This window comes from Peromyscus leucopus, chromosome 12 (assembly GCF_004664715.2).
Source record: "Peromyscus leucopus breed LL Stock chromosome 12, UCI_PerLeu_2.1, whole genome shotgun sequence".
NCBI lineage: Eukaryota > Metazoa > Chordata > Mammalia > Rodentia > Cricetidae > Peromyscus > Peromyscus leucopus.
Window position 1 is genome coordinate 74,706,791 of NC_051073.1, and position 13,890 is coordinate 74,720,680.

Genomic DNA, 13,890 nt, shown 5'->3' on the forward strand with positions numbered 1-13,890 from the left:
ACCCTGGAAACCAGGGAGAGGACATTCCATAATCTGGCAGGCATTACTTCGTGACTATCTTGTGACTCTGTACTTTTACACTTCCTGGTTTCTGGAATCTGAACTGACTGGTTTCAGTAACTAATGGCCTATTCCCAAAAGGAGAAATCTTAGGCCTTAATTTTAGGGTGAAATCATTTTGGTCTTATTTCTAAGATGGCTCCTTTTGGTCTCACACTTGGGCCACAAATCCCACTCCTGGTTGTTAGAAAAGCTACATATGTATAAATATTTATAGACAAAGCTAGATCACAGAAAGGCACCTCTTTTTGTGTGGCAAAAAACTAATTAAAAATGGTAAGTCTAGGTAGAATATAACTAACTCTACATACCTGATGACAGAAATGAATCACTTGTGGATGAAAAGGAGCTCGCTTTCTTTATTTGATATGCTACTAACAGGAATTACTTGGGGGTCCAACCCCTTGATAGCTCCCCCCCCCAATGTCTGGGAAGAATCTACAACCAGCTGATAAATCTAATCTTAAAGACCGTGAATCAATCTATGTACCTATGCTCTTTCGTTCATCAGCTTTATTCCTCTGCCACCATAATTCTGCTCCATCCTCTTGGGGATCTGGTCTATATCTCACCAAAACAGCAACATTTTTTGTTGTTTTTGGTTTTTTTGAGACAGGGTTTCTCTGTGTAGATTTGTGCCTTCCCTGGAACTCACCCTGTAGCTCAGACTGGCCTCAAGCTCACAGAGATCCACCTGCCTCTGCCTTCTGAGTGCTGGGATTAAAGGCTTGTGCCACCACCGCCCAGAGACAGCAACATTCTTTTGTTTACAATACAATACAAGACTTGCAAGGTCCTCACAAGAGCCTTCCTGGTCAACTTCATTTGCAACCCAAAGGGGGTGTGAATAGAGGTGGAGTCACATAAGGGCTGGAATAAGTCAGAAAAGGAATTTTTGTGCTGGAAATATATTCTTATAAGTGGTTAGGTAAAACATTACAAGTCCATCAAAAATGTGCTCAATCTACAATCTTACAGGTGGTTAGGAAAAGAAGTCTATAAGTCACTAGAATAAAACTGCCTTATTTTTCTATGCCATTTTTGGCAGGGCAGGGGAAGAATACTCAATGGCTAGGTAGCTTGTCACACAGCTTGAGGCACCTAGTAAGAAGAAACCCTTTTTGTTCTAAGAAGTTGTTCTAGGCCTGTGAGATGAGGGGAGATCAGAGTTTGATTTGCACAAGAAAGAAAGCTATGTACCTAGACACAGGTGCTTGGCCTTGGAGACAGGCTGTGTCTGCATAACCTTAATTCGGGGGCCTCAGGCACCTAACAGGCATTCTGGCTGGCTATTCTGTCTGTTGCTTGCCCTTTGATTCTTTCTTTGCACTGGCCCTATCTTTGGATGCTAGCTAAGGGGATATTTGCAGAAGGCAGATATCTAATTCAAATTCTAAAAAGGAAGCTGGGAACCTGGAGGCAGAAAGCCTTGTCTATGTGACCTTATCCAAGTACGTTAAACATATATGCCCAAGAAATGCTCCATTCACACTATTATAAGCTCTTGGGGAAATTATGAGGGCACAAGAAATTCATAGGAGGAAACAGCTGATATATTATAAGCTGCATAAAACCAAATATTACTTGATTTTTGGCCTCCTCCAGAAGGATTCCTTGATCCTTCTCGATATATAGCTTTATCATATGCAGTTGAGTGTCTATTTCATATTGCTGTGGCCCATAGCATGCTATAAATGAAACAAAGTCCTATATTGTTTCAGTAGGCATTTTGAACAAAAGCTGTAAAGTTTCACATTATATTTAACACTTTTTGTAGTAAATATATTTTTTGTGGTTATCCACCACCCAAACCAAAATTTCCCTGACATAATCAGAACTAGAGAAACAATCAGCCTTATGTTCTTTTTCATTAATCATATCCACTACCTGCATTCAGTCTACCCTTGTTCCCTTAAATTCTCCTTTATTATTTTCTTTTCTTCATGTTTCTTCTAAATCTGTCTATTTTCCTTCATCTTTTTCTTTTAAACTTCGTTTTTCTTTAGAGATAAATAGTATTTGTATGTGTTTTTATGTGTGTGTGTATGTGTGTGTTTAAATGTGTGTTACCAAAATATATCTCTTCATTTTTAATCACAGACCAACCAAGTAATCTGCTTTTTGCCATTCTTCTGTGAGATAATTAACACATTATTATTTCTGTTTATTTTTGTAAGAAGGTCAAAGATTTCTTCAGGATGGTGAAAACTTTTACAGAAGATCAAAGAGTATCCATTTCACATTTAGAAAGCAGAGTCTATGTTTGTGTGTTCAGACAGTGGTCTGGTGAGTAGCAGAATCCAGCTGGACTCTGAGGTCTCTACACTATGGTAATTAAGGACCCTTTGGCTAATAGGGGGCACTGTGGGTCTATGATATGAAACCACTTCCACTTACTCAAAGAAGCTGGCCTTTAGGGCTTACCCAGTGTTCACTGAGGAAACTCAGCAGTGGAATCACTATGTCCTGTTAGAATTCAGGGATAAAGGGGCTCTGTCTTAGCTAGTGATTTCACTCAGACACTCCCACTACTGAAAGCCTATCTCTGCTTCAGGCTGTCATGCAAGCTGAATCCTAGCAGAAGGGCTCACAAACAGTCTTGGCAGCCACATTGGAAACATATCTGAAGGAACAACCACTTCTTGAAGAGGTTGGAAAGGAGGCTTGGGGCAACCTACACTCTGTGGGATCTAGCCAATAATATATGTATTTATATTTAAAAAACATATGGGTAGGTAATAACATGAAGAAAAAAATAATAAAGGAGAATTTAAGGGAACAAGGGTAGACTGAATGCAGGTAGTGGATATGATCACATGTCCACTTATTTTCTCTTGCACTGTTTCTTTCTCACTACTGAGTTAGAGACAGGCCTAAGAGCTCTGTCACCCTGACTATATCTGCCTCTTAAGCACAGATCACTCCAACACTTTCCCACAGCACCTCACCTATCATGATGGTATCTTTTACTGTAAGCAACCTTTCCTAGTCCACCCTCTGCCTTTCTGCTAACTTTGCTGACTATCTTGAATTTGAGCATGACACCAGTTCCACTGTCTCTAGCACAAAGTGATGCAAATAAAACAAAATAGAAAGTCAGGCATCCATCCCTCATATCTCCTTGGCTATCCCTCTGTGTCAACTAAGAAGGACTCCATTAAGAAATATTAAATTCTCAAATTTCATGTCAAATATTATAAAACTAACCTTCCCCCCCTCATCTTCCATAACTACTGAAACTTTCTTTTTCAATCCATCAATGTCCCTTTCTACATGCCCACTTCTCCTCAAGGTTTAGAAGTGTTTGCCCAGCCAGATGTAACCAACTTCATTTTTGTCTAAATATCATCATCAAGAAAAATGTTAATGTATATTTATCCAGGAACTTACACTGTCTTCTTCAGCTCCTGGGTGGCTAACAAGCTCTCCTGGGATGTCTCCATGCATGCTATCCTGCCTGTCACATTCATCAGAGAAATGTATCAGTGATGGCTCCACTAGAACACATCACCATGCTCCCTATCGTTTTCCTTTTATGTGTCTGAAATATAAGTTGCAGAAAACACAGCAGAACTGATATACTGAATAATTGTGAAAAATGATAGTTGTTCTGTGATTTAAAGATGAGTACTGAGTCTCTCTCTGGAGTTTCTGCAGGCCAGGTGCCTACATGTGGTAACCCTAATGGATGAGGGACTCAGTGACATCACTTTTTGTGAGGAATCAGCAACTGTTCTACTGTGGACCTGAAAGAGGTCTTCCCACATAGTCATGTATGTGTTACCACCTGTTTTATATTCTGTGGGAAAAAGTAATTCACTTCACCTGCTTTGCTACATCAGGAATTCACACTGTGAATCAACCACTAGGAGGAGTTAATGAGAACTCATTTGCATGACTAACCCCTCTTCTATAGTGAGGTCCCTGGAGATGAGATACTGAGACAGCCCAGACAGAAGATCCTGGTGTAAGGAGAAGCTGTGCTGTGCCTACCATGGCTTGGACTCCTCTCATCTTCATAATTCTATCTTTCTGTACAGGTAGGAACAGGCCTAAGAGTAGTGGGGAGGACTCCTAAACTCAGTGAGTCCCTTCTGCTTCAGATCCCTGAGAATTTGCACCTTAGCTCTGCTGTTCACTGTGGTATTTTCTTTTGCAGGTTCCTTTTCTCAGTCTATACTGACACAACCACCCTCCATCTCTGAGGCTCTTAGATCAACAGCCAGACTCACCTGCACCCTGAGGAGTGGCATCAATGTTGCTGGTAAAAACATTTACTGGTACAAGCAGATGCAGGGGAGCTCTCCCCAGTTTTTTCTGTACTACTACTCAGACTCAGACAAGAAGCTGGGGCCTGGAGTCACCGATAGAGTCTCTGGATCCAAAGATACCTCCAAAAATGCTGCAAATTTGCACATCTCTGAGCTACAAGCAGATGATGAAGCTGACTATTACTGTGCCATCTGGGAAAATAGTGTGTCTCACAGTGATGCAGGCAGATGGGGAAGTAGGTAAAAACTGTAGCTTGTGACCAAAAATTCAGTTCTGCTTTTGTAACCTTGTAATATTCATGCACTATTAATGTAAGTGATAATGAAAAAGTTCACTCAAAAAACTTCTTTCATATTTTCACCAAATAATAGAGACAAAAGTATCAAACTTCCAAAGAAAAACCTCAGACATACACTATGCTTGACAACAAATGCTGGTGAAGAGGAAGGGGAAGGGGAACATTCATCCAGGGTTGGTGGGGTTTTAAAGTGGTGGAGTCACTCTTGGAATCAGCATTGAAATTTCTCAAAAGGCTCAAATTAGACATTTTATATGATTGAGCTGTGTCACACCTTGGTATTTGCTGAAAAGACTTGCTGTCCCACTACAGATGTACTTGAATAGCCATGTATCTGACCATTCTATTCACGCAGCTAATAAATAGGAGCAGCCTAGCTATCATTCAACTGGTTAATGAATCATGTGCATGTTCCATAAGTATATAAATCTTTTCAGCTGTAAAGAAAAATGAAATCTGCAAAAAAATCAACGAAACTTGATACAATTATACTTAGTGATGTACTGAGGTCCAAAAAGACAAATGTCTTAAGTTTCTTCTTATTTGTAGATCCTAGAACCAAGTCTTCTTGAATATGTAATCTGAGTCATCATAGAATCCAGGAAAGTAGAAAGGAGACATTGTGGAAGGAGGAAACATAGCTTTAGAGGGGGAAATAGCAGGACACAGGTGCTATGAAGGTAAAAATAAAATTAGGGGGACTTGACCTGGGAGAGAAAGGGTCTACTATATAGACATAGGGAAGAAGAGGGAGGTATTTCATAGTAAGAGAGAAGGAAGAGGAGAGTAATGCATGAAGAGAGGGAGGGAAAGGGACAAAAATAACAGTAAAGATGTTTGAGAATCATAGCAAACCCATTATTTTATATTCTTATTTAAAAATATAGACATTTATGTTGTTTCATTGAAGTTGCTTCACATATTGGGATAATGCACCCCTGGACTGTAGATTAGCTAAAACCACACAGTGGCAAGTATTAAAAACATCCACTTGAGTTGTTTTTGAGTGTGGTCCAAGAGACCTTCAAAACAATAGGAGCTAATGCCATTGCTTTGGTTGCCTGCTAGAACATCAGGGTGAGATGCTATTGCTAAGGATACTACACCCTATGGTCAACACAGTGTCATTGATCTGAAACCTGCCTCCCTTAGGGATAGCACACACAATTTTGAATATAATGTGCAAGGAGAATATATTATCAATTGCACTACCCAGATGAACACAAAAGAAATAGAAAGACACCCCAGGAAACAACACAAAAGGAATAGCAAGACACCCCAACAGTGCCATAGAAACACATGCATCTCGAGGACAGCCAACACCTACCCAATTGGACACAAAATCAACCACATGGAACAGATACATTGCACTGTAAACCTAGCCAAGAATTCATGGCTGGACAGATCATGGGCCCTAAGGGAAAACTGCTGCTACCTACCAATTACTAGAGTTTTGTCTGCTTGTGTGGTTGTTATGGCTTCCTCAATAGAGTAAGTCTGGCTTCATGGAGGGAGTTTGAAAGTGTTCCTTAGATTTCCATATTTTTCTGATACATTAAGAAGTATAGGTTGTAGTCTTTTTAAAAACCTTTAAAATTCTGGTGTTGTTCCAACCACATCCAAGGATTTTAGAGTTGTAAAATTTTTTGGTGCTGTTTTACTCTTTTTATTTTGAAACACTTATTTAAATATGGATACCTTCTTGATTCATTTATATCTAAAATTTTACCCATTTCTACTAGGTTTTCCAGTTTAATAGAGTTCAGATCTCTTTTCTTTAACCTTGCATTTTTTATAAAAATTATTTCAAGGTTATAATTATATAAATCTCCCTTTCTTTTTCCTCTTCCCAAGCCCTTCTATATATCTGCCCTTGCTTTTTTTCAAGCTATGGCCTCTTTTCTCATTGTTATATACATACATGTGTATACATATGTACTCCTATGTACATAGATACTACCTGGTCAGTCTACATAACATTACTTGTATGTATGTTTGCAAAGTTGGTCATTTGATATAAATTAGCCAATTAGTGCATTATTCTATGGGAAAGACTATTTTTCCAACTCTCAGCATTCTTGGGTTGACTTATTTCTTTATTTGGATGTGAAGCCTTGGGCTATCCCAAGTCCAGACTTGTTAGTGAGACTTTATGGGAATGACTTCTGATATTACTAGGAGACACAATCTAGCAGCAAACTCTCTAATTATTTGGCTTTCACAATCTTTCCACTGTCTCTTACTCAATGCTCCCTGAGATGCTGGAGTGTTTTTTAGATGTATTCATTAGGACTGGACTCCACAACTCTGTGGTTTGATTGATTTTGGTTTTCTGTAGTGGTCTCCATGTGTTACAAAGAGAAGTTTCCTTGATGAGGGGTGTAAGTTACACTTATCTCTGCATACAAATACATGTTTATAGATGGATTGTTGTTACAGATTATGCCGGTGTAATAAGTTAGTCATTGTAGTAATCATCTAATAACCATGATTTCTCTAGCTCTGAGTACTTAACTAGGTATGTATGGTATGGTATCCTTATTATTGTGTGGGCCTTAATTCCAATTAGAGAGCTGTTGTTTAATATCAAGGTATGTGTGTCAGTACTGCATCCTTAGGTTTACCTTACCATGCCAGACATTGTTATGATTTATAGGCAGAATAGCTGTAGGACTGTTGGTTGTCTCCTCCCTTGGAAGCTTGCAGGAAACCTTCTGGTACCATGGAAGTTCAGCTTTAGGTCAGTTTGGTTAATGAGTCTCACAGATGTGTTTCTGAAGTGTGTAGTAACTTCAACAATAATGACTTACCACTCCTGGAGGTAACAAAGGGCAAAATCAATAGGTTGTATGTTTTAAGAGTCTCTTGACAGTTCTGGCCACCAACTCCAAAGAAGGCTTCTCATATCTGGAATTTGAGTTTTATTTAGGTGGCCTTTGATTGTTGGAAGAGCACAGTCTGCCCTGATGATTAAAATTTAAAAACTGTATGTGTATTTATACACTAACTTACATGTATTAGATTATTTTAGTTGAATAGTTAATAATGAGTCTTTGTGGCTTTTCCAAACATCCTAATTGTTGTTTTTTCAACCTCCATTCTTCTCCTCTATTTACCTTGCTCCCCTTCTCTAAGAAGGTCCAGGTTTCCCATTTCTCCTATCAGATCAGTTGTCTTCTATTTCCCTTTGCCCTCCTCCAACTGTTTTTATCTCTCTCTCCCTTCCAAAGGAGCTGCCCTTTTCCCATTTCTCTCTGATCACTTTTGCTCTGCCATGGCCCTCTCTGTTGCTCCACAACCACCACCACCACTACAAATTGTGGCATTAGTGCTATTTTTTTCAGAATATGTTGCTCACATGTGAAGATTTTGAGCCGGGGCCCCCAGTAAGCTAGAGCATTTGGTATTTATCTTTCTAAGCCTGGGTTTCCTCATGCAATGTGATATTTTCTTGTTCCATCCATTTACCTTCAAATTACATGATGCAATTTTTCTTTATGCATGAATAGTATTCCACAGAGCACACATTGTCCTCACATCTTTTTCAGTTGTAAGACATTTGGTTGTTTTCATTTCCTAGCTATTGTGAATAGAACAGCAATGAACATGGCTGAGTAATAATCTGTGGAGCAGGATATTGACTCATTTGGGCACATAGCATGGAGTAATATAGCTGGATCATATGGTATTTTTCTTTTAAACTTTTTGAGGATTCTCCACACTGACTTCCACAGTGTCTGCACCCATTTGTAATCCCACCAGCAATGAATGTGTATGTATTTCTTATCATTACTGTCTTTTACTCTCTATATTAGTTTGGCCCATTAAGTAATATATACAGTATTTGACCACTTTTCTTTCAAAGTTCCAAAGCCTTCCATATTGTTTAAAACAAAACAAAGCAAAGCAAGGCAACAACCAATCAACCAGACTGACCAAACTATATATATATATATAGCATTGGCCTGTCAGCAGCTATAAATAGCCTATCTAGTACTAACTTCTGTATTAGTTATGTTTCTTTTGCTGTGATGGACAACATGATCAAAGTAATAGAGGAAAGAATTGGTGGCAGTTGAGTTGGCTTAAGAAGGTCTTGCTGGAGATGACCGTCTTCACTGGTGGAAGTCCATGAACTGTAGACTAGTGGCTGTGGAGCCCTCATGGGACTGGACTAGGCCCTCTGGATATGGAAGATGGTTATTTGGCTCGAACTGTTTGCTGGGCACCCAGACAGCTGTATCGGGATCTGTCCCTGGTGCATGGGTAGGCTTTTGAGAGCCCAGTGCCAGTGGTGTGAGCCCTTCCACAGCCTTGGTGCAGTGGGGAGGGGCTTGGATCTGCCTAGGATCAGTGTGTCAAACTCTGCTGACTCCCCATGGAAAGACTTTTATTTGGGGGATTTGGGGATGTGGGTTGGCTTGGGAGGAAGGGCTAGGGATGGGAGGAGGGAGGAGATGGTATCTTTGGGTGGTATGTAGAGTGAGTAGACACTTTCTCAGTAAAGAAAAATGAAAAAAAGAAGGCCTTGCTGGTTAGGCCTAGACCCCCTTCCCATGCCATTTCAGATTTCTGAATGAGAGCTGCATGGTCTTGTAGGCGATGAAGGGAGCCAGAGGCATGGAGGAGCAGAGAGAGGCCTCCTTCAAATGATTGAATATAAACTCTTTGTAGCTAGAGATGGTAGCATAGGCAAGATTTTCCTGATGATACAGCTAATTTAGAATCACTTTGTGAACTAATATGGTGCTACAATAGAGTATTGTTACCAGGAAAAAGTAGAAATTGATAGAGAAACCTGTCTCTTGGTTATTCTTGAAACAGCAGGTCAAGAAGAGTACAATGTAATCAGAGACCAGTATATGAAGACCAGAAGGCTTTCTTTGTGTATTTGCCATGAATAAAACTAAATCATTTGTAGATATTTTCTATTACAGAGAAAAAAATTTAAAAAGTGAAAGACTATGAGGATGTGCCTATAGTCCCATTACTGAACAAATGGGATTTGCCTTCTAGATGAGTAGACACAAAGCAAGTTCTGGAGAGACTAAATTCTACTTATTGAAACCTCAGCAAAGTAAAGACAGAGTCTTGACAATGTCATATACATTTGTTCAAAAAATTTGAAAATATAAACAAAAGATGAGCAAAAATTATAAAAAGAAAAAACAGAAATCAAAGACAAAGTGTCTAAATATATAAATATAATTTGTGCTTTATAATTAAGGCATACTTAAGACGAGTGGTTAATTTTGTACATTACAGTAAATTATTAGCATTGGTTTTGGCATTTACACATTTTATTCCTGTTTGATCATACTGTCAGCTTTTATCTTGAATGTTTGTTTTTGTTGTTGTTTTTTTGTTTTGTTTTGTTTTGGTTTTGAGACAGACTTTCTCTGTGTAGTTTTGGTGCCTGTCCTCAACCTCAGTCTATAGAGCAGGCTGGCCTCAAACTCACAGAGATCCTCCTGGCTCAGCCTCCTATGTGCTGGGATTAAAGGCATGCACCTCCGCCACCAGGCAAATATTTGTCTTAATATGACAGTGGAAACCTTCTTTACTCTTTGCGCCTGTATTTTCTGGGCTTTGGACTAAGAGTAGCAATGCCTATGAGAAACTGAAGATGCAATACTTTGTTTTGGTGCACCAGTTGATTCCTTGCTAATTCTCTTACCAATTATTAAAGTTGGTGCGAACTGGAGTAATGAAGTTCTTGAACCCTCCCCACTGTGTGTTTCATCTAAACACTACATGGCTTCCTTAGTAATTACAGCTTCAATTGAGACCTCATTGTTGGTTCTACTAAGCCTGAGGGATCACAGATTTATGGGCTTCCCTGCCCCACCTGCAGGGCTACAATGTGTTCTCCACCACCCTAAGGAGGGAATGTAGGGACAGGAGATACAAAGGAAAATACACCAAGTCTAGATTCTGATCAAGGTGCAACTTCATTTTCTCCAGAAGGGTTTATATAGTTCCTTCAGGGTGGGGGGAGCAAGAAGCTGTCATCTGCATAAGGTGGGGCAAGCTAATAGGATGTTTACAGGGTGAAAGGGTCAAGGGTCTGACTCAATGTCCTGTCGCTAGGCAACCTGACTGTAAAATAATCTAGTTCCCTATCTTATGGGGGGGGTCTGTATTTTTCCACTAACTAGAGATTCTGTCCTTGTCCCTGACATCTCCCCCTTCTTAGTAATAAATCTAAGGGCCAACATAAACCAGGTTCGAATGGTCTAAAAGGAGGGCTCTGAAAGAGGCTTTGCATGGAGGATTACAGAGGCTCTGTCCCTCTAAAGGTTGTGAAAAAAGGTCTGAGAGGGAATGTCTCTCCAGACTCAAGCACCACAGGCGTCCCCATAGTGTGGGAATCAATGGACCATGTGGTTTTTTGAGGTAGCAGAAATAGGTAAGCGCAAGGCTGTTACTGCACAACCGCTATGCAACAGGGCATATAATCCAGGCTCTTGGGATTTTGGGGTACCATGGTCCCCAGCCTGTGCAGTCCCAGCTGCACTCCAATCATGCCTTGAGTGAGCCTTTTTCCCACACACAGGTGCAGCCTCCCCTGGGTGAAGGGGTCTGTGTAGGGCATCTCTCATCAGGGGAAATTTCAACCCTGGAGTCCTGCATATCAAAACAGTGGTAATGAACCTGGATCTGCCTGGCCAGCAGGTCTGTTATTTGGCTTCGGATAAACCAAGTGAGCCAGGAAAGTGCCCATGGCCCAAAGGCAAGGACCAGGAGCAGGCCTACAACAGGTCCTATGAGGGAGGAAAGAAGGGTCATTAGCCAAGGGGAGTTGGAAAACCAATTCTAGAACCACCCAAGCTCTTGTTCTCCTTTTCTTTTTTTCTTTTTTAGTCCTTTTTTAACCTTTACCATACTATCCCTGACTACCCAGGTGTGGTCTGTAAAGAAGCAACATTCCTCTTTGAGCACAGGGCAAAGGCCACCCTGTTGTAAAAAGAGGAGATCCAGGCCTCTCCTGTTCTGTAAAACTCTCTCAGCTAGGGAGCAAAGGGATGACTCGAGGGCAGAAATTCCCTGTTCAAATTGGGCAATATCCTTGTCTATGGACAGTTGAAGCTCAGAGTAATGTTGGTTGAACAGGAACAGAGAGGCAATTCCTGTGCCTGTTTCTGATGCTCCAACCCCCAGAAGGACTGCTATGGTGATGGCAGTAACAGGCTCCCGTCAAGGCAGCTGTCTCAGCACGGCTTCTCTTCCTAGAGATCTAGGAATTGATCTGAGGAATAGGTTAGTCTAGGTGGAAGGGACCTAAGTGTCCTGAGTGGCATCTCTGGTGCTACCCTGTTTGCTGTGCTACCTGCCAGCCACAGGCTGTGTCAAGCTGGCCCAACATGGCCATGTCCACCTGTGACACGAAGGCCAGCAAGTCCAACAAGCCTTTCTGACACTTTGGATCAAAGTTCAGCACTGTCCTTGGAAACATGACCCCTGCTGTCAGACTGGATTTGTGACAAGCAGTGTCCCTGCTCAGCCCAGAACGTGATTGACTATGGGACTTGTATACTGTGTGAAAGGTCTCAAACACAGTTTGCTGTAAAGTTCCCACTGTCCCCCCCACAGGAAGTCTGAGCAGAGTGATAACAGAGCTAAAGGGCTGGTGGGGGTTGCTGTGAATGAGGACAATAGCCTGGATTGTTTGCCAGAGGGACAGCATTGAAAACAGAACAAGTTTCCTCTGGAGAGGGGCTATCTCTCCTGGGCAGATCAGATATATTTACAGCTCTAACCAGGCATTCTGGTAACCATCTGGGAGCAGAGTGTATCTGGTCAAGAATGGAGACCGAACCTTGTCCCCATATAAGGACCCAGTGAGGTGGCTGAGGAGCCCAACCAGCTGACCCCCAGAGGTGTTTGTAATTGAGGGATTATCACAGACAGATGAGAGTAGAGGAACTAGCTGTGCCAGGCGCATACATCGAGGAATTGTGACCATGCCATTTACAGCAGTGGCCAGAATCTTAATTTCACCCGGGAAATCACTATCTATTATGCCAGGGTAGAGCTGGACCCCTTGGAGGGCCTCAGAAGCATGGCCAAGGACAAGTGTGCAAACATCAGGAGGTAAGGGCCCTGTCACCCCAGTAGGGATGACCTGAGCCCCTTCAAGGAAGTTTAATACTGTTTCGGCAGCGGCACACAAGTCCAATCTGGCACTGCTTGGAGTTGCTCTCAGGAGGAAGGAGAATGGAATTGGGGTGGGAGAATTTGTTGAGACTGGGAAGGCAGGAGGTGAGCTGACCTCAAGGCCCCAGGGTGTGCTCTTGGAGGCATTGGGGCCAGGGGCTGGCCCCTTTGGAAGTTTCCCGGCACCCGAGGAGGAAGGGGCTGGCCGAGATAATTGGTTTTTGACCTGCATTCTGTAGCCCAATGATGGTGTTTGTAGCAACTGGGGCAGAGAGTGGAAGGTAGGGGCCTCATAGAGGCGGCCTCCTGAGCCGCCTGGGCTAAGGGCACAAGGCTGTGACCTTTCTGGGGACATTCCCTAGCGAAATGTCCAGGTTGTTTACAGAAATAACAGGTGAGGGCCCCAGGCTGTTGTGAAGACCTCAGGGCAGCACCTATGGCTAATCCCATGGCATGGGCGGTGCCAACACCTGAACAGAGTCTTACATATTCAGACAGGTCTGCTCTGTTTTTATGAGGGTGAAGGACTTCCTGGCAGGCAGGGTTTGCATTTGTAAAGGCCAAGTGCTTAACAAAGGTGCTTTCGTGTTCGTTCAGCCCAAAAAGTCTCTCAGCTGCATCTTTTAATTGAGAAACAAAGTCACTAAAAGATTCATCAGGGCCTTGATGAATCTTTGCTAATGAGGTGGTAGCTGAACCTTTTGGGGCAGGTGTTTCTAGGCCCAGACCCCTGTGTTTTGAATCTGGGCCAGGAGGCCAAGAGGGAATTTTGCCTGTGCTGTATTTGTATCATAAGGGGGGTTATAGAGGAGTTTCTTTAGAGTCCAAGTTTTTGAAGATGGTTGTTCAAGTGAAGTAGTGGGAGTGGAGAAGGAACAAAGAAATCTGTAACTGGTTGTGATCAATTAGTTGTAAGCACCACTATCCTTGGACCAACCCTCTAGGAAGGCCTCCTCAGCAGGGTTTAGAGAGAAGTTAGAGGTAAAATTGTTAAGAGAGGCATAAAGATGGGCAGGACTCCTGAGGATTCCTAGGTTTAAAAGTCATGAGTGTCCCCTCTTACATAGAGCGCAGGTTGTGATCTAAGGGACAGACCGAAGGCA

General features: G+C 41.9%; 1 protein-coding gene and 1 gene segment (V, D, J or C); one reads left to right on the forward strand and one right to left on the reverse strand.

Moving 5' to 3' along the window:
- LOC114687105 (immunoglobulin lambda-1 light chain-like) overlaps positions 1–13,890 on the reverse strand; it is an 826,243-nt gene that overhangs the window by 284,978 nt on the left and 527,375 nt on the right. The window lies entirely within an intron of this gene.
- The window catches only part of LOC119088814, a 622,476-nt gene continuing 612,502 nt past the window's right edge, over positions 3,917–13,890 (forward strand). Inside the window, 1 exon segment of the V gene segment in view lies at positions 3,917–4,100. Within this exon segment, the coding sequence occupies positions 4,055–4,100 (46 nt within the window).